This window comes from Lissotriton helveticus, chromosome 10 (genome assembly GCF_964261635.1).
Source record: "Lissotriton helveticus chromosome 10, aLisHel1.1, whole genome shotgun sequence".
Lineage (NCBI taxonomy): Eukaryota > Metazoa > Chordata > Amphibia > Caudata > Salamandridae > Lissotriton > Lissotriton helveticus.
The window spans coordinates 1,097,096,536-1,097,117,297 of NC_136071.1; the positions used below are offsets into that span (position 1 = coordinate 1,097,096,536).

A 20,762-nucleotide genomic window follows, 5' to 3' on the forward strand; every position below is an offset into this window, starting at 1 on the left:
GAGCGAGGAGCCTTGAGGAACGCCGCAGATGACTTCGGTGGCCTCCGATCTGAACGGGGGGAGGCGGACTCTCTGTGTCCTTCCCGCGAGGAAGGAGATGATCCACTTCAGTGCCTTCTCCTGGATTCCGACGTTGCTGAGGCGCTGTACTAGGGTACGGTGGCAGACAGTGTCGAAGGCCGCGGAGAGGTCCAGGAGGATGAGGGCCGCCGTTTCTCCGTTGTCGAGCAGGGCTCGGATGTCATCGGTAGCTGCGATCAGGGCGGTCTCGGTGCTGTGGTTGGCCCGGAAGCCAGACTGTGAGGGGTCGAGGGAGCCGTTCGTCTCAAGGAAGGCGGCCAGTTGCTTGTTGACGGTCTTCTCGATGACTTTTGCCGGAAACGGGAGCAGCGAGATGGGGCGGTAGTTCTTGAGGTCGGTGGGGTCGGCTGATGGCTTCTTAAGTAGGGCGCTGAGTTCGGCGTGCTTCCAGCTCTCCGGGAAGGTAGCGGTGTCGAAGGAGGTGTTGATGATGTCCTGCAGGTGGGGTGCGATGACAGCGTCGGCCTTGTTGAAGATGTGGTGAGGGCAGGGGTCTGTCGGAGATCCGGAGTGGATGGAGTTCATCGTGTTGAGGGTGTCTTCGGTGCTGATCGGGGTCCAGGCGCGGAGGGTGGTTGTGGGGGGCGGTGGTTCGGTCGTGGCGTGCGTCGGTTGAGTGCTGAAGCTGTTGTGTATGTCCGCGATCTTGTTGTGGAAGTAGGAGGCGAGAGAGTTGCAGAGGTCTTGCGAAGGGGTGATGTCGTTGTTTCCGGCGTTGGGGTTGGAGAGCTCTTTCACGATGTTGAAGAGTTCTTTGCTGTTGAGTGCGTTGTTGTCCAGTCGTTCCTTGAATGCGGTTTTCTTGGTGGCGTGGATCAGTTGGTGGTGTTTTCGGGTGGCGAGCTTGAGGGCAGTCATGTTGTCCGGTGTTGAGTCTCTGCGCCAGGTTTTCTCGAGTGCTCTGCAGTTCTTCTTGGAGCTCTTGAGTTCGTTGTTAAACCATGGTGCTTTCTTGCTGCCGGGTCTGCTCGGCGGGGTTTTCAGCGGGGCGAGGTCGTCTGCGCAGTCGCTGATCCATTTCGTGAGGTTCGTGGCCGCTTGGCTGGGGTTCGTTGTGCTGGTGGGAGGGTACTTGCTCAGGGAAGTAGCGAGCTGGTCTGCAGTGATCTTGTTCCAGTTTCTGCGGGGAACCTGTTGCTGGTGGTGGTGGAGCGTGGTCCTTCTGAAGCTGAAGTGGACGCAGCTGTGGTCCGTCCAGTGGAGTCCCGTGGCGTGGCTGAAGGCGATGTCCTTGCTGGAAGAGAAGACCGGGTCGAGTGTGTGTCCGGCGTAGTGGGTGGGGATGGTCACCAGTTGCTTGAGTCCGAGGTTGGCGAGGTTGTCCAGCAGGGTGGTGGTGTTGCGGTCGCTGTTGTTCTCCAGGTGGAAGTTGAGGTCCCCGAGGAGGATGTAGTCGGCGGAGGGGAGGGCGTGCGGGCTGATGAAAGACTACATCCCATCTCATTTCGTTTCCCGCACATCCACCCCATAATCTTTTTCAAACATTTTAATTTGATGCATCGCATTTTGTGTAAAAGCCTTGATTTAATGGCTTTGCACTATTAGACAATTTAAATTCACATTGGACCCACTAGATAAGACCCAGAAGTGCACATTAACAAGGACAGGTTTAATGAAATGATGGGGCACTCCCAAATAATGATAGTGTCTGAGGTCTAAAGGGGTGCGAAGGAACAATCCCTTACGGCAATTTCATTTTCGCTGTAAAAAGCATCACTTACTAGAACCTTTTCAAGAAGCACCAATTCTATTTATTTTGAAACACCACACAATGTTTGCCTGCTATTAGCGCCAAGACCCTCTCGGGTATATGTAGCGCTATATACATTTACTTCACATAACAATCCTGTCAAGAAAAATATAAAGACCTGTAGGATTGGCAATATACCACATCTGTAAGTTTAACATTAGAGAATGTGATAAAAGTTTCATAATTTCTGTGCTTCAGTGAAGACCAATATTGACCTCTGGATAGACGCTTAGAGGAAGGGACCAGGAACTGACCCCCAATCAGCACTGGTTCCTTCTGAGCTATCATCGGGTGCTCTTTTCAACAATTAATGTCCTCAGACCAATGCTTAATTTGAGCCGTTGGTTTCCAGTGATCGGCACCAGCACTTAATCGTCAACATCAGGACTTATGACTGTCTGCCACACGGTGGCACTGTATATCTAATTTAGAGAGGAGGATAATAACAGTTGTTTGGTCGATTAATATACATTACGTATGACTAACACATGTCGGCCAAGTCATTCTTAAAGCATTGGGGGCATGGAATAGTCTGAATTGTCACACACGTATGAGTCTGATGGTTAGTAGTTGTGTTGGTACAGTCACTGGCAGTGCTGACGGGGGCAATAGGTGTTACACGCTGCATTTGCCCACTGATGACGGCCCTGGCACTTATTTTCTTTTACAAATTAAGCACTGTTTCAGACATTGATGCACCTTAAAAGGCTTTACACAGAGACCCTCTCTTGTAGCACATTAAGTATGAATGAAAGCTTTTAGGCTGCCCCAATCAAACCCAGCACCATGAAGGTGTAATTCCCAATGTCCTTCCTTATCAGAGCTTGAAAAGATGCAAGGAACTGCTCTTCTGCCCACAGAAATCTATGGCCAGATTATGTTTTATATACGTTTGCGTTGTAGTTCCTTCTCTGTAGACAGAAGTTTGGGTTGTTCGTTAAGAAAGGTTTTCTGCACTTTCACAAGGAAGTGCTTTTCCTCAAATAATAGAACTTCCTTTTTGGTTGCAAGTTGTCAGTCAAAATGCGTCCTCAGGCACATTCTGGAAAAACCCATGACCAGATTTTGCTTTGACAAGCGGGTTCCCAGTCGGTTGGTAAAACAGAAATGGGAATTGTGCTGTATGGAAATTACAAAAGCATGTCCTTAATTCTTTCCTCCAATACGGCCATTTAATTTTGTTTTTCTAGGTTGAAGGGCTGTTGATCAATATCAGAATTATTGTCATGGTAATTCCACTCCACATTCCCAGGTATTTTTGTATATTCCTGTTTTTCTACTTGTCCGAAAGGAGTTAAGTTTTTTTATCATATGCTGAAAGCACTTTTTAATACATTTCAAATTTCGGGTAGGCGAGAATGGCTACGGTAAATTTAAAAGGGGTATGGTTGCTGCAGTGTAGAGTAGACAGGTCTTGATTAAGACATTTGTTAGTGGTTTTATTTCAAGCCACGGACTGTAGCCGATAATGTACATTACACTTTTTTGAAGACACCGCTCTTGTCACAACCTCCATTGTCAAGCGTTTCTCCAATGCGTTCTCTGTTCAACAGAGTACTAATCCATTGTCAAATTAATGAGATTATCTCACGTCCTACTAAATCTACCCAGCCTGGGACCCCTTCCAGGAGTGATGAACGTACTGGCCATAGTTCTAGTGTCAAATGGTGTAACAAGTATTGGCAAAGCCAATAGGTCCAGGTCTGGCCTTAGTAATCCTCGATCTATATAATTCTTTTTTTCCCCAAACATATGCAAAAGACAAACGTGGAAAAGTAATAAAAAATTAAAATGCCATAATTTTAATATATTCGTTCCATAAGCAGATTCAATGATCAAAGTTTTCAATTTTATTACTGCAATTCGAACACATTTTTTTTAAATTACCCTCAACCGTAATAATTTCAAAAACCAGGGATCAAGAGAGCAAGAAAACAATGAACTGAAACAAACACATTGCTGTGGGGTCAGCTTGACACAAATGAGTTTTCATTCGGGATCACTTCTCTATTAAGGCATTGATTCCTATTTGGAATTTACTCTCACATCTTATTGAAAACGCGTGTTAATTGAAGCAGCACTATAATTGATTGTATCATTATATGGGTGTATATTTGGATTTCTCCCAAATCCTCCTCAAATTTTGGGATTCAACAGTGCACTACCTTGGTGCTTCATCTTCGTATGATACTCATGAAAAGGTACTAATTGTGTTGAAAAAGCCTGTTGTTTGCTTAGTTACAGATTGTTGAAAACTCAGGTGCGTCATGTAATATATCAATTGATACCATGCCAGGCAACTGATCCTCAGTTCTGATGATGATCCCATATTTTTACGGGATCGAAACGTCGTCGACATACACTCTGACCCGTTACGCTATGCTTGGTAGTATTTTTGTTTTGGGTGCAGTAGTGTTTTGCTTTTAATAAGAAGTGACCTAAAGGTGTTATAGTAATGTTGGTCACTGTTTGCTTGCCTGGATATGTCTATATGTTTTTTGTTGTCAGTTCCTAACACCTGGTTTTCTGTGCATTATTGTTTTTTTGCTAATTGTTTCTTTCAGTTCATTGTTTTTTTGCTCTCTTGATCTTTGGTTTTTGAAATATTCCGGCTGGGGTAAATCAAATTTTTTGTGTGCGAATTGTAGTAACAAAATTGAAATATCTGATAATTGAATCAGCTTATGGAATTTAATTTTTTGTTAAGGGTTCGCTGTCTCTAGAATTACTCAAGTACCCTTGGCCAATTACGATCTTTGGGTTTCCCTTTTGTATTAATATTAGTTTTAAGGTGGCACGTTTGCAAAAAAGTAAATGAAAAAAATACTCAACCCGAGAACAAATGAAATAAAATAAAAACATAAATGAAAGCAGAGATTAGCCCACCCTCAATGGCACTTAAGTGGACTACTTTCTTAGCACCTGTGCACATGTAACAGCACAAAATCCCATGACTCACCATGAAAAGAGCCAGTGGCTAAAGTGAGCTGCTCTGTTACCCTATGTTGTAGACTGTGGTTGGTGGATACATAAGTGAATGGCATTTCCACAGATAAATGGATGAAGAGGGTTGAAAGCATGAGTGAGTGTGTGTGTGTGTGTGTGTGTGTGTGTGTGTGTGTGTATTTTTTCATGATTTATTTGGAAAACATGAAGACAGCAACACAGCAAAAGCTTTTTCTAGGACAAACATAAAAATGGATGCATGTCTGCAAAAACCCAATGTCACGTGCTCAACATTTGGCCAAAACGAACTGGCTCAAAGACAAGGGGCCAGATTCACAAACGTGCCATGCACAGAGGGCAGCTCAGCATCCAAAGATAACACACTGTGTTGCGTGACAGGGAGAGAGCAGGAAAGTGCCATATCTAGAGAGATATGGCATTCTCCTCCCCTTTCTCTAGTGCCGGTTGCTGAGTACCAAGTACACTTTCGCACCATAGTGCAAGGGTGTATGTCTGAGTCTAGCATAGGTTTTGTACTGGAAGGGTTCCCTTACTGTACCAAATACTGTTTCTAGACAAGTTTAAAACATTTTCCTTCTTTGTAGTTGCTGTACAGTGCAGCACACATGCTAAGTCGGAAAAGCAAGGAGAAATTAAAGCCTTTCCATTTTTAAATTTTTGGGCAAAACCCTGTCTACTAATGTTAGTAGACAGGGTTTTTCACCAAAAAGCATGGTTGGTTGCATGGGAACGCCCATGTACCACCCATGTAATGCCCCCTCGATGCAAAGTACTGTAAGGCAGTGATCGCATTACTTGTTCATGCAAACCAAAGCAAATACAAATTTGAGGTGCTTTATTAATCCCCAAAAAGGTTTTGCATTGGGTTTGCATGAAAAAGTAACGCAAACCCGACGCAAAACTTTTTGAATCTTGGCCGAAGCGTTATATTAACAATTGCAGCACCTGATTGTGATCTGTGCAACCACACACCTTAAACACATGCACCATGTGACAGGCAACATACAAGATTATATTTTATTTACTGATAGAGAGGTTCTTAGGATGAAAGGATCCTAATGTTTACATACTTCTGTTCGCTTACAACAAATATAAACTAATGATAATCCCAGAAGAGAAACTGCTGAACATCTCCCAAGATTCAATGATGCTAGCAATCATGCTGGATCTGGTTATATTAGAGCTTTCCAGTATCACCTGGACTGCTCCAAATGTAAATTTAGACCAAAAGTCTAGGGGGATTATTATAAGCCACTTGCGCCACTGGTACGTCACTTTTCCCCATATTAAAAGTGACGCACCGGCGGTGCAAGGGGCTTGTAAATAAGCCCCTAAATGTACGACTTTCGATATTCACAAAGGTAAGAAACAAATAGTATCTAGTGCGGAGTTTCTGCACTCTGGGCAGAATCTGCGGACTCTCCACAACGAGTTCGCAGATTCCACTCCACACTTGGAGTTGAATCTCCTCACTTCGGCAGAATTTCCTCATTTGGGCAGATCTCTGTCCCCAGAGCAGAAATTCTGCCCCAGGTGTGGAGATTCTGCCCCATGTGAGGACGTAAAGACACTACTCGTAACTTACCTTTGTGAATACTGAAAAGTAATAAGGTTAGACTTTTGGTCTACACTAAAAGTCTAGCTTTACCTTTGAGAATCGGGCACTCTGTGTGTGTATATTGGTCTTTTTTTACATTATGAAAATAAAAACAAAATTAAAAATGAAAAGAACGATATGATTTTGGATTGCAAGGCTAAGTCAATAATTTGAAGTTGACAGTGTAGGACAGAGGGAAAAAAAACACCATGGGCCGCCTAAGGTGCTGGAATTCACAGCTCATTATGTCCTAAACATCTTCAAGCTTGCTCTCCAGTGGTGGGTCTGTAAACCACTTGGAGCACCAACTGTGTTGTCAGAGTACAGGGAAAAGGCCAAGGGACAGTAAAAGATAGCAGAGGTTCAAGAGCAGGGGCGTTCCCTGCATTGCCAGGTCAGTGCATTCCAACACTCGCTCATATGGCCTACAAACTACCCGAACACAGAGAAACATTAAACTGGTCTCTCTGGATGTTTGCACTAAAACTGCCAAACAAGCTGACTCACTTGAGGTGTTAAACAGCCAAACAATCTCTGTTGAGGATCCACCCACCAATCTGTTGCAAATATGTAGGGCAAGAATGCACTTTTGGATTCAGGTTGGTGAAGGCAAGCATGCTAAATCAGTGACACAGAAGGTGGCTTCAGGTCAGGATTCATATATAATACTGGCATTAAACTTTACCCATGAGGGATGACAGTGCACTATGAGCTCACCTTTTCAGTTCCTAAAATGGCCTTGTTTAGCCAATAAAAGGAAGACAGGACCAAGTGTGAGCAAAAGGCAAGAAGATCATATTCAAACTGTAAACCTGTGATGCTTTGAGATATCCCCACAAAATCATAATAAAACAAGCATTGGCAAAGGCAATAGATCTGCCTTGGCTGCAAGCCTTTTTGCTTATGGCTTTGACAGTGCTTGTTTTGCATTGTGATGTGTTTAGCAAAACACTGGAGTCGGGGGAGAGCTGGGCCCTCAGCAATCTGAAAAAAGAAATTGTCTAAATGCAAAAATATTTTTTTGCCTCAAAAAGCAGATAGTACCACAGATGACCTTGGCACTGAGGGGAACTACTTTGTGTGTGGATGTGCTGCATGTGAAATGGTGGAAGGCCATCACTCACAGTGAAGTTAGCCAGTTGTTGAAGTGGGCTGACCCTGTGCCCCTTGCTGTATGCTGTAGTGAGCAGAATAAAAATGCCAATGGCGCAACAACAAACCAGTGAATGAATAGGGCTGGTCAAAGCCTCTATAAATAAATATATTATACATATAGTATATAATTTCGTACAATCAAAAGCTCTTGACTTACACCATAGATTAGATGAGGCACTGGAGGAGTGGAGGCACAGGAGTGGTGGTATAGGAGTCACGGGGCAGCAGAGGGCGGCGGGAAAGAGAAGACATGGGGGTGGTTACATGAGAGATGGGAGAGTGGGGAGGGAGAGGCCAAGGGAAACCGAGAGAGATGCAGGGAGCAGGAGCCCAATGATGTTAGTCCTGTGTGTTTGTAAGCTGTGCTAAAAGTCAGAAGAAGACTGCTGCTGCCATGTGGCCTCTTTCTCATCAGCAACAGTGTAGAGCAATATTAAGATGACCAGCTTTCTTTTTTTTTATTATAATTTTCAGCAGGCACATTTCTAAATATCTTGAGTTTCTTTTTACAAAAGTTCTGATTCCGTGATTTTTTTTTTTTTGCAAATAGCTAAATTGCAATGTCCTGGGCTCGGGGTTTGAGTAATGTGTTATCCCAGTCATCCTTTCGTTGTCTTGCACTTTAAGTTACAACACTTTACCTGATTCATCACATACACATAGCCTCCTGAAACTGAATACACTTCATTGCCAGGGATAGTGTGCCTGGGCTGCAGGGCCACTCCTTTATTATTTGATTTGTATATGTTTTTCATTTGTTGTATATTCCATATGTTTGCAAACAATGTAAAAAACAAAACCATAAACAAACATTGCACGCTTGCCAAAGCCAGAACAGTTGATTTTGGCAATGCTTGTTAACTAGGCAGGCTGACACTTGTAGGGACGGGGGTGGGCCTTTGTGGAGTCGGTTGCTCCAGTTAGCCAAATAAATGCATTTATGTGCAAATAAAGACACATGTTGATGACGTTAGCTGTCAGTCAGTAGACATAGAGTGACAGAGGAGAGGTTCAAGCTCCGAAAATAGACACGTGCAAATCAGCAATTTATATTTTCTACAATAAGGTAAATCAATGAATTGTAGTTTTAGTTTATGCTTTAATAATGAAAGCATTTCATCCATCGCTTTTTGTGTACTTTAATAATGCACACATCGTTGAATGAGATGCACCGTTTTCATTCAAAATCTAAAATGATCTCACGGTTAGCTCATGTTCCATCAGATATAAAAAAAATATTATAAGGTGGTTATGCTTTATAACTATGCACATAAGTGTGCACAAGTGCTGTTTATTTTAAACTTAATCAAAGTTAATTTTATGTGTACTTATAGAATAAGTGTCTGTAACATACACACGTTTCATGTTTTAACTTTTTCATAATTATTCCACTTTTAATGTAGTAAAACGTTTCTATGTGTTCACCTTTTCTTACACTACTTGTAAAGTGGGTTAACATTTTGTTAGTTTAGCTGCTCTCTGGGTGGAAATTCAAGGGTACAGGTGGATGTGCTTGTTCTTATTCAATAAATCCACCCTTGTTTACCCTATAAAATGTTCTTGCCCTCATGAACTCTCTCTCCAAAGTTCTCTTGAACTTACTATTGTACTTGCTGCCTATTGGCCTCACCTCCATGGTTTTGCATTTCCAAGCAACCCAGCTCCCAGATCTAAGCATTCCAGAGGTCATGGTCCCGCTTTCCTTTTCTACAGAGGAGAATGTGTGGACTTTGTAACAACTTTCCATATGATAGTTTTGGGATGCACGTGGGCTTTTCACATGTATTTTTATGGGAACAAGAATTGCTTCACCCATTGACAAAAGTATGGCCACAGCTTCTGCCTGCACCTTTGATTTAGGGGTAAATCCCTTAATAAAGGGCAACAGCGCATGAGAGAGTAAAATAGTTTATTAGTTAACAAAACCATAAACATAACCAAAACATGCATGTGATATTACCACCAATTAAAATGTAAAAAGTATAAAAACATCACATCTTGGGCCTCCCCTTATATCCCTCCCTATAAAAGCAGATAGAAGCCCAGCCTGGCTAATAATATCCCGAAAAGTGCCTGGTGCATTACCGTAGTCACCCAGCAGGGCTTCCCCAGGATGCCTAGGGCATTGGTGTTTGGCGGGGGCTGGAGTGCCTACGGATCAGACACTACTGCTTCCCTACCCAGCCTAGACTGAGATGTCACTTAGAGGGGCCGGTCTGATAAACTTCAGGTGGGGCCACAGTAGTTAAGGCCAACAGTGGGTTGTACAGGGTGTGGATATGTTACAGTGTTTTTTTTTTTTACTTTTCTACCAGCATGATGGCCATGGTATTAGCCGAAGTGCAGCTTCTATTCTCACAAAGCAAGTGAATTACCCTCCTGATCTAGCCGTAATACTTAAAACATCACTTTTCACACTACTATCTTGATCTGAGTTGTTTATTTAAATCACTGACGCAAATATTATTCTAGTAAGAATTTACAGGGGTAGGGAAGGGTGCAACGTTTGCAAGGAGGGCGGGATTGAATTTTGATTTTTCTGGATATTATTAAAGAACATTTTTACAAACATGATGGTAAATGGAACTATTTTACATGGAATTGATTATCCTGGAAATCTTGCAGGGATCCATCTCTCCTGGACTTACTAGGACACATCAAATACAAAGCTGTGTGTAGAGACCACAATAGTGAGATGAACTATAGTCTCAACAAACCTTTTCTGCACTGATACTGACTTTAAAATATATGCCAACGAATCTTAAGAGCATTTTTCCAAAAGATGAGTTGGGTTGGAAGGCAGTGCCCCCACAGACCTCCTTTTGCATTGCTGCTCGTGGTGGGCGAGCTCTGAGATGCTTGGGTGGCTTGCCTTTTCGTCTTGGACTTTTCTTTGTTTGCTGACTCCAGACAGCCAGGACTGGCTGTTGCTGATGAGTCAGCAGCGGTGTCTGCTGAGGGCAGCCTTGCTCACCCTTTGCAAGTCTGGCCTGATTCACCTCATCTCACTTCCAGGGAGAGGCTAGAATGGTACAAAAGCATTCCAGTGTTTCCCTCAATTATTTCTGCTTCCTGGTGACGGCTAACCACCTCATCTCTGTGCTTGCAGGCCGCTTCCTCATTGGTAAGCATTTCACATTCAGCATCCTTCTAGGGCTTTCACCGCTTTTGTTTACATGCAAATGCTAGTGGAAGTTTTGAGGATGCAAAGCGTGCTGGTCGAGATTAAGGATGCAACAGGCATGTTGTTCATATGCGTGCAAACACCCGTGTCAATTTCAGAATCAGGGCCGGACTGGGAACCGAAATCGGCCCTGGCAAAGTGCTCAGCCGGCCCCCCCTCTACCCTGGGGGTGCGACCGCACTCTTTGCCAGGGCCGGTTTTCGGCCGATTTTGTTACAGGGCCGTTTTTGCAGCTATGCTGCAAAAAACGGGGGATTGCCCGGTGCCTGCAACGGCCAGTCCGGGCCTGTTCAGAATGCAGTGGCATGCGGTTCAACAAGTTGCAGTTTTGAAGATTCAACAGGATGCTGTTCAGTATGCTTGCAATTACAAGTAGACACTGTGAGGATGCAATAGCATGCGATACAATCTGCATGAATGTTATTTATCACTCCTAATATCTGTGTCCACAGTGCTCTTGAATGTACGTGAATGGTGGCTTCCTTATTCTCTGCATCCTATTTCATTTGTAAAATCCTAACACAGGCTATGAGAGAGTACAGTGGTGAATGGACCATGGTCACTCAGCAGGTACATCACTACATCAGCACCAGCCTCAGTCTGTCGTCTGTTTGTTGGTGCAAACACTCCTTCTTAGACTCAGAGACAACTTATAATAAGGACTTGCTAGTATATAGTGATCTAAAACCTTACACTTTAAATGCTGTAGAAACTAAGGTGTCTCCTAAACCTTATACAGTGACGCCCGAGCTGTCAGTCTTGGAAGGGGAAAAGGCAGAGCAGATCATACTAACATTTAAAGCTGTGCCCAGGAAGTTACAATGGAGGCGCATTATCCCACTGAGATACTTTACAATGTTGTTCGCATTAAACATGATGACATGTTATAGTCCCATGTTTTCCTGAAGAGTCGAACAGCGACCTCAAAGGCAGTTCTGTAAAGTTAGGTCTGGGGGTCACATTGAACCGATTCAGTTTAGGAACAATTAGGAGTCATTTGGGTGTTCGCTGGGAATACATTTCTCAGTGATCTCCATGTACTTTCTCCCTAACTGATCATATACAATGTAAGAAGGGGTGGGTTTTGACCCACCACAAGTTTTGAACACACATTTCAGTTGGAAACAGTGTCGCTGGCTTCTTCTTATTTGCCTGCATTATATCTGGTGTTCCAAGTACAGCACTGGATTCTACGGAGGGCCACCTGCCAAGACAACAGGCAGTCTCCATAGAGCGCTAAGCAATACCTCCTACAGTATCTTTATCTAAAGTGCATACTGTACCCCACCGCTGCAAACCCTCTTCACAAAGTCACCCACTGTCTAACACCTTCCTGCCTCTCCACCCTGTTGACACCACACAAGATGACCAGATGCTCACGGTGGGTCACCTAAATTCATTGTCTACTTGACATAAAATGATGGGGGCAGAAGGCTAGCTTACAAGGCTTCAAACTGTGGGACTTGCATCCTCTGCCCCTCAAGGCAGACCCAGCCATCTGAGATTAGAGGAAGGGCAAATGGGCTCGTGTGTCCTATCTGGAGTATGGTTGATGTCTGTTTTCCCGACAGTAGAGCTGTCGTTCACGCCACCAGTCTTGCTTTCAGGAAAACCTTTTTTTTTAGGGAAACTACTGGTGAGCCTGGCATTCAGACCTTCCGAAGCTATGTCTGACAGCGTTCTTGCTGTCCAGGGCCGCTATGTGAACCACAATGTTCCCAGGTGACAAAAGAGGAACGCGCCCCTAGTGTGCTGGTAGACATTCTCATGTGTATCAGAGACATATGTTCTTCATTTTTCAAGGACAGCTTGGAGGTCTAGCGTTGAAAAGTCAAAAAAGTGCCAACTGGCTGACAAGACTGGCATGGTATGGTGGACAAGCCATCACTCTCTTTATCGTCAACCTAGGGTAAATCTTCATATATATGGCCGGCCGTCCACGTCTGTGCCACCATGGGCAGTGCCTCTACTGATCCAGCCACATGATGGGCGAGCCACCATTTGCCAACTCACCCCTAAATACTTGAACTCAGCATGTTGCTTGGTTGTGTGGCAGTAGAGTGGCATCAGCGTTGTTGAGAAGTGGCTTGTGCCCTTTAGACTGAGGGTGAGGCGGTGGCATGATACTGTGCCCTTTGAAGCGTAACCTTGTCACAATTATAAAACAAAATATTAATAATCCTACACATATTACTACCACTACTCAAAATTAATAATTAATTGTTATTATATAGTGCTTCATACTGCACTTCCGTTTCTAAGCACTGTATTAACAGACATTATTAATATTATCCTATTTAAGAGTATTGCTACCTAGCAGGGCGGTCTCGGTAGATCCTGAGGAAGACCACTTCAGAACAAGACCGAAACTGTTTCTTGGGAGCAAGGTTTATAACTCTGGGATAAAGTATCGCATACAGAAACCCACTAAAAATATCAGTTAGTCCTCATTTCACCACTTGCCTTTCTAGGGTTTCTTTACCAGGACAATACAGTGGTGACCCGGTGTGTGGTTTTAGTTGCTTTCTGCCCGTGCTCACGTGACTGTCCTTTCTTCACAAGTTCCTCGTCCCTGACCCCACACCATGGCCTTCAGTGAGTGAGGCTGTGGAAAGGGGTCCCGTGTCTCGAAGAAAGAGAAATCCGTGCTTTCCCTTTCGTGCAAAGCGCGATCTGCCAGTCCAGGAAGCCCTCGGAAATCACAACAAGGAAGTGGAAGCAAGAAAATAAGATGAACTTTCAAGACCCCGAGAAAACCCCAGGGTAACCGGTTCTCGCACTCAAACCTAAACTGGAGAAACAGCAGATTAAGGTGCCTTTAGGAAGCCCTTGTGCTATGTTTAGCTCTGTGTGCTATTTATGGAGGGACAAACATGCGAGAGCAAACATTGAGCAAAGCCTTGCAATTTACGGTGAGCCCCACATAGTCAAGGCACGTAGACTAAACAGCAGCAGTTCTTTCTGTCAAATAGGATTTTCTTTCATGAGCATACCTCTGCCTGGGAATTAAAGGTGCACATCTTTTATTCTTCACAAAGTCCCCATATTGCACACATTAGAGGTGCACTGACCTTTGCGAGAAATTAGTGTAAAGGGAAAATGAAGGGCACATTGCTCCCATCAGAGTATAATGAAATATTTCAAGATAAAAGTATTTGCCGATGTTTAATTGTGGTTTGAAATGTGGCCATATTTTTGTAAATGTTGCTTTTGCATTAGCATCATCCAGTCAAGCACGGATTTTTCCTTCAAACATCACTTTATTCTTAACCCAGCAAGGAGTTCTGTTACTGATATCTAAGCATGAGCATGTCTTTAGGATGTTGTAAGCAAAGCAAGGGAGCAGTGCACATAGGTGACCGTGGAGGAGAGACCACAGGTGGGCGGGTACCAGCTGGCTGCCCTCATGTTTGATAACTTGTAAACATAGCAAGAGAACAGTGCACAAAGGTGACAACGGATGTGAGAGCAGAGGTGGGTGGGATGCAGTCAGCAGAGGGTGGGTACCAGCTGGAGTCCATCCTCAGAAGCTAAAATATTGATGAGGTATTGATTGAAGAAGAGAGCCTTCATTTCTGACTTCAGAAGCAGGAGACAGGGGGGTTGGTTGGGGAGGGGGGTCACCAGACTTGGGAAATGAACTGTTTCAGATCCTGACCTTGATCCACCTTGTCAAACAAGATGGAGTGCTCAATTGTACCACTAGGGCGGTGATGCAGACCGGTGCAAGGACTGGGTGGAGTTCTTTGAGGACAGGTGAGAGTCGGTCAAACCTCCAGAGACCCTTCATCAGCAGTGACGCAATGTGAAAGATGCTCTTCATCAGGTCTGGCGAGCTGGGAGCAGCTGCTGTCAAGATATGTCAGGACCAGGACTTCAACAGCTGTTCTAAAATCTGCTTCAAGGAGATAAACGGTGGCTTTGCAGAGAAGGACGAGTGGTACAAAGGACTTTTTATATCGTGTAGCTTTATGTCCGGCCACCTGTTTTTATGCATTTGCACTTTCTACAGTTCATGCATTTAAATGGGATTTCTCCAAGTTAGTGCACGTGCTGCAGACATATCTTATCTTATCTTAACAAGGTTTTATAAAGCGCTCGCACACCCAGAGGTTTCATGGCGCTAACCGACAGATGCTATGGAACTACAGTTTTAGAAAACTTAAAAGAGGGCTAGGCCATGATCTGGACGAACAGCCAAGTTTTGAGATACCTCCTAAATGGAAGAAGAGTAGTACAGGAGCGAATTTCCATGGGGAGGGAATTTCATAATTTGGAAGCAAGGGTAGCGAACCTTCGTCCACCCTTGCGTTGGAGCTTGTAGCGAGGGACAGAAAGGAGGGTTTGAGAGGCAGAGCATAGGCTACGAGGGGGAATGTATCTGGGCAGGAGGTCTTGGATGAATTTCGGGCAACGAGCATGTAGAGTCTTGAAAGTCATGCAAGCAACTTTAAAAGTAACACGTTGTATGATAGGGAGCCAATGAAGTTGCCTCATTAAGGGTCTGGCTGACTGCCAGCGCGGAAGTCGATATATGAGTCTAGCTGCCTGATTTTGGACCATCTGCAGACGTCTACTAAGGACCACGGGGAGGCCCAGGTAGATGGCGTTGGCGTAGTCAAGGTGTGACAACACCAAGGCCATCACCACCTGGGTCAAAGCTGACTGTGTGAGAATCCGACTGATCTTTTTTATTTTGCGAAGCTGAAAAAAACATGCGGACACAACCGAGTTCACTTGGGGCTTTAATGATAGATCTCTATCAATAAACACCCCCAGACTTTTACCCGAGCTAGACGGGGTCGGAGGGGGGCCAAGTTCAGCTGGCCAGTAGTGAGAGCCCCAGAATAGCTGGCTTTTGCCGAAGAGGAGCAGTTCTGTCTTGTCAGGATTTAACTTTAATTGGTTACCATCCATCCAATGACGTATATGGAGCATGGTGTTCTGAAATTGGTAGATCGAATCTGGGGAATTGTCGATTTTAAAGATAAGTTGCAGATCGTCTGCATAATTAAAAGTGGTAACTTTAAAGGTTTTAAGAGACTGAAGCAAAGGGAGCATATAAATGTTAAATAGAATAGGGGACAGTGAGGAACCCTGGGGGACCCCACAAGTGGTGTGGAGTTCGGGAGATAGAAAGGGGGGCAAACCAACTGCCTGCGTGCGGTCACTGAGAAATGATCTGATCCAGTCGTGGGCTTAGCCACAGATGCCGGCTAGTCCGACACGGTCGAGAAGGATGTCATGGTCAACGGTGTCGAACGCAGCCGACAGATCGAGTAGGACCAAAGCCTGAGTGATTCCCATATCTGCGGGTCCAAGACCGCCGTGATGACTGACTTGGTCGAATGGGCCATAACAGCTCGAGAAAGGAGAGGCAACCACTGCTCACTATTGACGAGCTGTGACTGTCTGCAACTTACCCACCAACCTGCAGACATTCATGCCTTTTAAAGAGTGCAATCCCCTAAAACCAGGCGTGAGCGCACACCTTCATGATAGGGATCTGTGTGAGTGCACACCTTCATGACAGGGCCCGCGTGAGATAGCACTTTCATGTTCTGAAGACAGGAAAGAGTTCTGTAGTTTCTGTCTAGCTGCCTCGCTCTACTTTAAACTCTCCTCAAAGCTGTATTTGTTTATAGCCTGGGGGAGTCGAAAACACTGGGCTGAGCTGTATATCATGAAAACAACCCTCCTCTCGCCTTTATTTTATTGCAGCAGACAATGGTACATTCCTTTCCCACAGCCACTTCCTGGTGCACTGTCGCTGTTAATATTAAGTGGCAGCCCTATAGCCAGGGCCATTGAAAGTATACAGCGGGGGAGGACCATTCTATGCGGCAGGTGGGATTAAATTATGTGGCAAGAAAGGGAAATTACCCAGCACAATACAGCACATTTTGTGATAGTATTACTCCGTTATATTATCATGTTTACACGTTAAACAGTGTTTGGGCGAACATTTCATCTCATTAGCACCAGTTTAACAGACAAACACAGCATTAAGCATCAGAAAGGTGACCAGTCAACCTTTGCAAAGGCCCTTTCACTGCACAACAGAAGACATTGCAAATTTCTTAGTGCCTTTTGAGCAAAAAACATTGTTCTATTATAAACAGCCGCTTTTGCAGCAGATGATGGATTTTGTGACCGATACATAAAAATGTGGAAAACTATGCATCTGTAAAATCGCATAATTCCAGTGGCCTGACATATATAGCGCACAATCTGCCACCTGTAGGGCATCAGAGCACCTTTCTTGTGTCTGGTAATATTCTGCCTAATGTGTATTCTTCATGTTAGGTGCGAGGTGTGTGATTCGTGATGTGTGCTGTTCAAAGCGCAATAATTGCGGTGTTGGACGTGCAGACAAGCTTCGGTCCATTGTTTAATATTGGACATTGTTACATCCACTGCCTTTTACCTGCAGTCACACGTGTGCTGAGATTTATGACAAGTTAACCCAAAAATGAACAAAGTTAAAACACCTTATGTGACTATGGGGTAAGATTGACAGATAGGGAAATTACTGAGAGTTGTGAACATAAGAAAAGGTTACACTAGTGGTCAAGGGTATGTAAAGCAAGTGTTGTGGATGTCAACAATGTAATAGACCTTTGTGGGGAACTACAAAAGTTTTCTTGAACACGCATAAACGTTTTTGGAATCTTCTAATTTGCAACTAAATGTCCTGGCATTCGTTGGGTGAAAAGTGGGGTGTGGTGCACAGTCAATTTGAAATTCTCAATTTGTGGGAAACAGGATAACCAGAATAGGGCCAGTAATGTTACTGGAGAAAAAAGCAAAACAGAAAAATAAGAATGTTTAATTTGAAAAAAACTTCACTTGCATAATCTATACAGTGCCTAACTTTTGCATCAGTAAGGTTTTGGAACCAGGTGCAAACGTCTCAGAGCGATTTGTGGTTATGTACAAAACACATACATTAAGCATTTATTAATCTGGGCCTACTGGAAATGTTTGTGAATTACCACAAATGATAATTTCACATGTGTAAGTGTAGTTTATGCTTTTCACAAGTTAAGACTCTTTTTTGGGAGCCTTGTGAATCTCGACTATGGAACAAAGGAGGGGTGTGGTTAAGTGAGTATGTAACGGCTGGTAGTAGCATCAAGAAGATTTACGTCTTCTGACCACTTGGTGTGATCTTAGGCACATCAATTCATTCAATTTGCCTAATTTCCAATATTTGACAAAACAGGGAGTGCTTGAAATTGGAACTTACATGGTCAGACCTATTGGCTTTGTCAATCGCAGTTACTTGATTAGCGCTCTCAGTTCTTCAGCCTTTCTTCAGAAAGTTCAGCATCAGCCTACAATGTTAATGTATGTCTGAGGAGAGGGCTGTCCACGCAAACTATAGCAACTGTTTTATAAGGCTCCCCTTTTATTTTCCAGAATTTAAGAACGTATTTTATAAGGGAAGATAAGATATTAGTTCTGCAACGGTTTTTCTCTTTCAATGGCCATGAAAGTTATTTTCAGAGTGCCTTCAGGCTTATGCCACCCAGACCTCAGTTTTAGGACAGATCCTCTATTGTGGAGCTGTGCTCACCGGAAGGTACGTCACTTTCCATATGGTATGGAGCTTATTAACAGACACTGTTGAAAACTTTGCATCTTTTTTGCCTTGGGGATGGGAAACGTCCTGAGAATTGAGGAGTTGGTGTAATATTAGTTGTGAGCGCGTGCATTTAAATCCAGGCATTCTGCACTCAAACTGTGACCTGCTTGTTATCAAAAGATTATATTCCAAATGTATCGTCTCTGTTTCAGGGACTTGGGATAGGCCCAGTTACTTTGAGTCCCCAGCTCAGCCAGAGTGGCCTTGGTCTGATAAATGCTCGCCAGCATTACATTCCACTATTTTGTATTTCCAATGTCTTAAATTTGGAAATAGAAAGCAAGCACAAATTGTAGAAATATGCTACACAAAGTCTGACACAATAAATTAGCGCAGACCAATGTAAGATAACAAGATAAAAAAATCATATGACAACATAACATAGCATAACATGAAAGATTGAGTGAATTTATAGAGCACACAACAATTTAAAGAATGTCCCGACACTAACATAACAAACTCATTCTTAGATGAAAGTTTGAAGAGCAGAAAAATACCAACAGATGTGCTCTTTGTAAGAGAAAATCAGGAGTCATCGCTCTGGACATCACAAGGGGAGATTCTGTATCCAAGCGACTGTGGTTCTAATCCTGACTTGCACGACTGAACATACCGTGTTATCCTGGGCAAACCCTGCTTCACTTACAAGCCAATATTTGCAATGCTTAAAGCCAAGCCCTACTAAACTGTTGTCTTGGGTGTGACATAAAACACTCGATTTGTTCAATACACAACTTTAGTGAGATGATAAAACTCATCCAGAATGACAAAAGCCTGATTTACAAATGTTACTCTTGAAATGCTTGCGGCATCACAGAAGGAAAGGCCCGAGGGCTGACGTCTCAGAGCTCGGAGGCCAGTGCAATGCAGCACCGACTGGAACCCAAGACAACCTACTCTTCATGTGCACTTTTAAGTGTCCTTTAAGTGTCCTGGAAGCTGATTGGCTGGGCACATCCCTACCTGCACACTCTCTGCACGAACCTACTTCCACGCGTGAACACGTCCACCTGCTGGTATTTGTCAATGTTGCAAATGTGAGAGCTCCAGGAAATCAGTGCTTGATGCACGTGTCAAGGAGCGGTAGTGTGCTTCTTTCCGAATACTGGCTGAAAATGTGGGTATTTGACCCAAAATAAGAAGTGATGTTATAGGAGCAAGTTTGTCCATCTTCGCCTGGTCACTGACCAGAGGTAAGTGCACCCCTCAGACTCAGGCTGGCCAGCTCTCCCTCAGACTCTAGCTAGACAGCTCTCCCTCAGACTCAGGCTGGTAAGCCCCCTCAGACTCAGGGTGTTCAGTTCACCCCTCGGACTCGGGTTGGTCAGCTTCTACTGACACTAGCCTGAACAGGGGTTATCTAACTTCGATGGAGTCTTGTGCCTGCAAGCTCTCCACATACCCTGGAGGGCCAGCTAGCTCCAACTTCCCTTTGCCCCCCCCCCTCATATTCGGCTTTACTTGTGCCGGGGCCTGCCACCACGCTCAGACTCCAACTGGTCAGCCCCCTGTGGGCACAATCGGGTCAGTAACCTTGCCAGCCGCTCACCTTGGATATGGACATGGTGAAGTAAACAAAGAGGCCGGTGGTGGAGGCGATCTGCAGCGCCAGGATGGCCATCACGGCCGTGGCGGGCCAGACGGGGCTGCACTTCTTCCGTGCCTTCGTCGCCCCCTCCTTCTCGGGGTCTTCCTCCTGCTTCCTGCCTCCTGGCGGGGGCATCATGCAGGCTGCGGAGTCGCTGCTGTCAGTGCGGTAGTACTGCTGTCCGTTCTGCTGGTGGTGTGCCATTGGGACCCCTGGATCACGCACACACAAACAACACACACACACATCCAACACACACACAAACACAGGCAGACACACAGACACACACTGGCACTCAACGAGGCGCCCGCCCCTGCCGACCCGCTGGATCCCTCTGGCGAGCACACGGAAGAGGCAACTCGGAAAAAGAAAAGCCGCCGCGGCTTCCAAGGAGGAGGGAAGAGGGCCGGGGGAGGGGCTGGCCCGGAGCTGCAACAAACTCCGCTGGAGCAGGGGGTGGGCCTGTGCCTGGCACCCGAGCACCAGCCCTGCCCCTCAACAACACGGCCATGTGCGGGCGCACGGGTGTAAAACGCACTGTTTGCTCTGTCGCCGAGAACCCCCCTCCCCCCAACACATCCGTGTACTTCGCCCCTTTAAACTTTCAACAGTTCAGGCTCCCTCTGTTGCTTAGCTCTGGCAAAGGAGGAGGGTTGATCCGGCCAAGATCACACAAAGGCGCAGGGATTTGAAAGCATCAGCCATTCTTTCCAAGACTATTGTTGGGGGAGAGGACGTGGTCCGCCGGCTAGATTGGCGACTATGGTGCCTGAAACCAGGGTTCGAGCCTCG

At 44.9% G+C, this 20,762-nt stretch overlaps 1 protein-coding gene across 1 annotated transcript in view; it reads right to left on the reverse strand.

Moving 5' to 3' along the window:
- Positions 1-20,473, reverse strand: part of LOC144784794 (tumor necrosis factor ligand superfamily member 11-like) — a 39,424-nt gene extending 18,951 nt beyond the window's left edge. The window contains exon 1 of the mRNA XM_078663829.1: positions 19,932-20,473. Coding sequence (XP_078519955.1) covers positions 19,932-20,174 — 243 coding nt within the window. The 5' untranslated portion in view covers positions 20,175-20,473. The remainder of the gene's footprint in view (positions 1-19,931) is intronic.
- Positions 20,474-20,762: the final 289 nt, after the last annotated feature.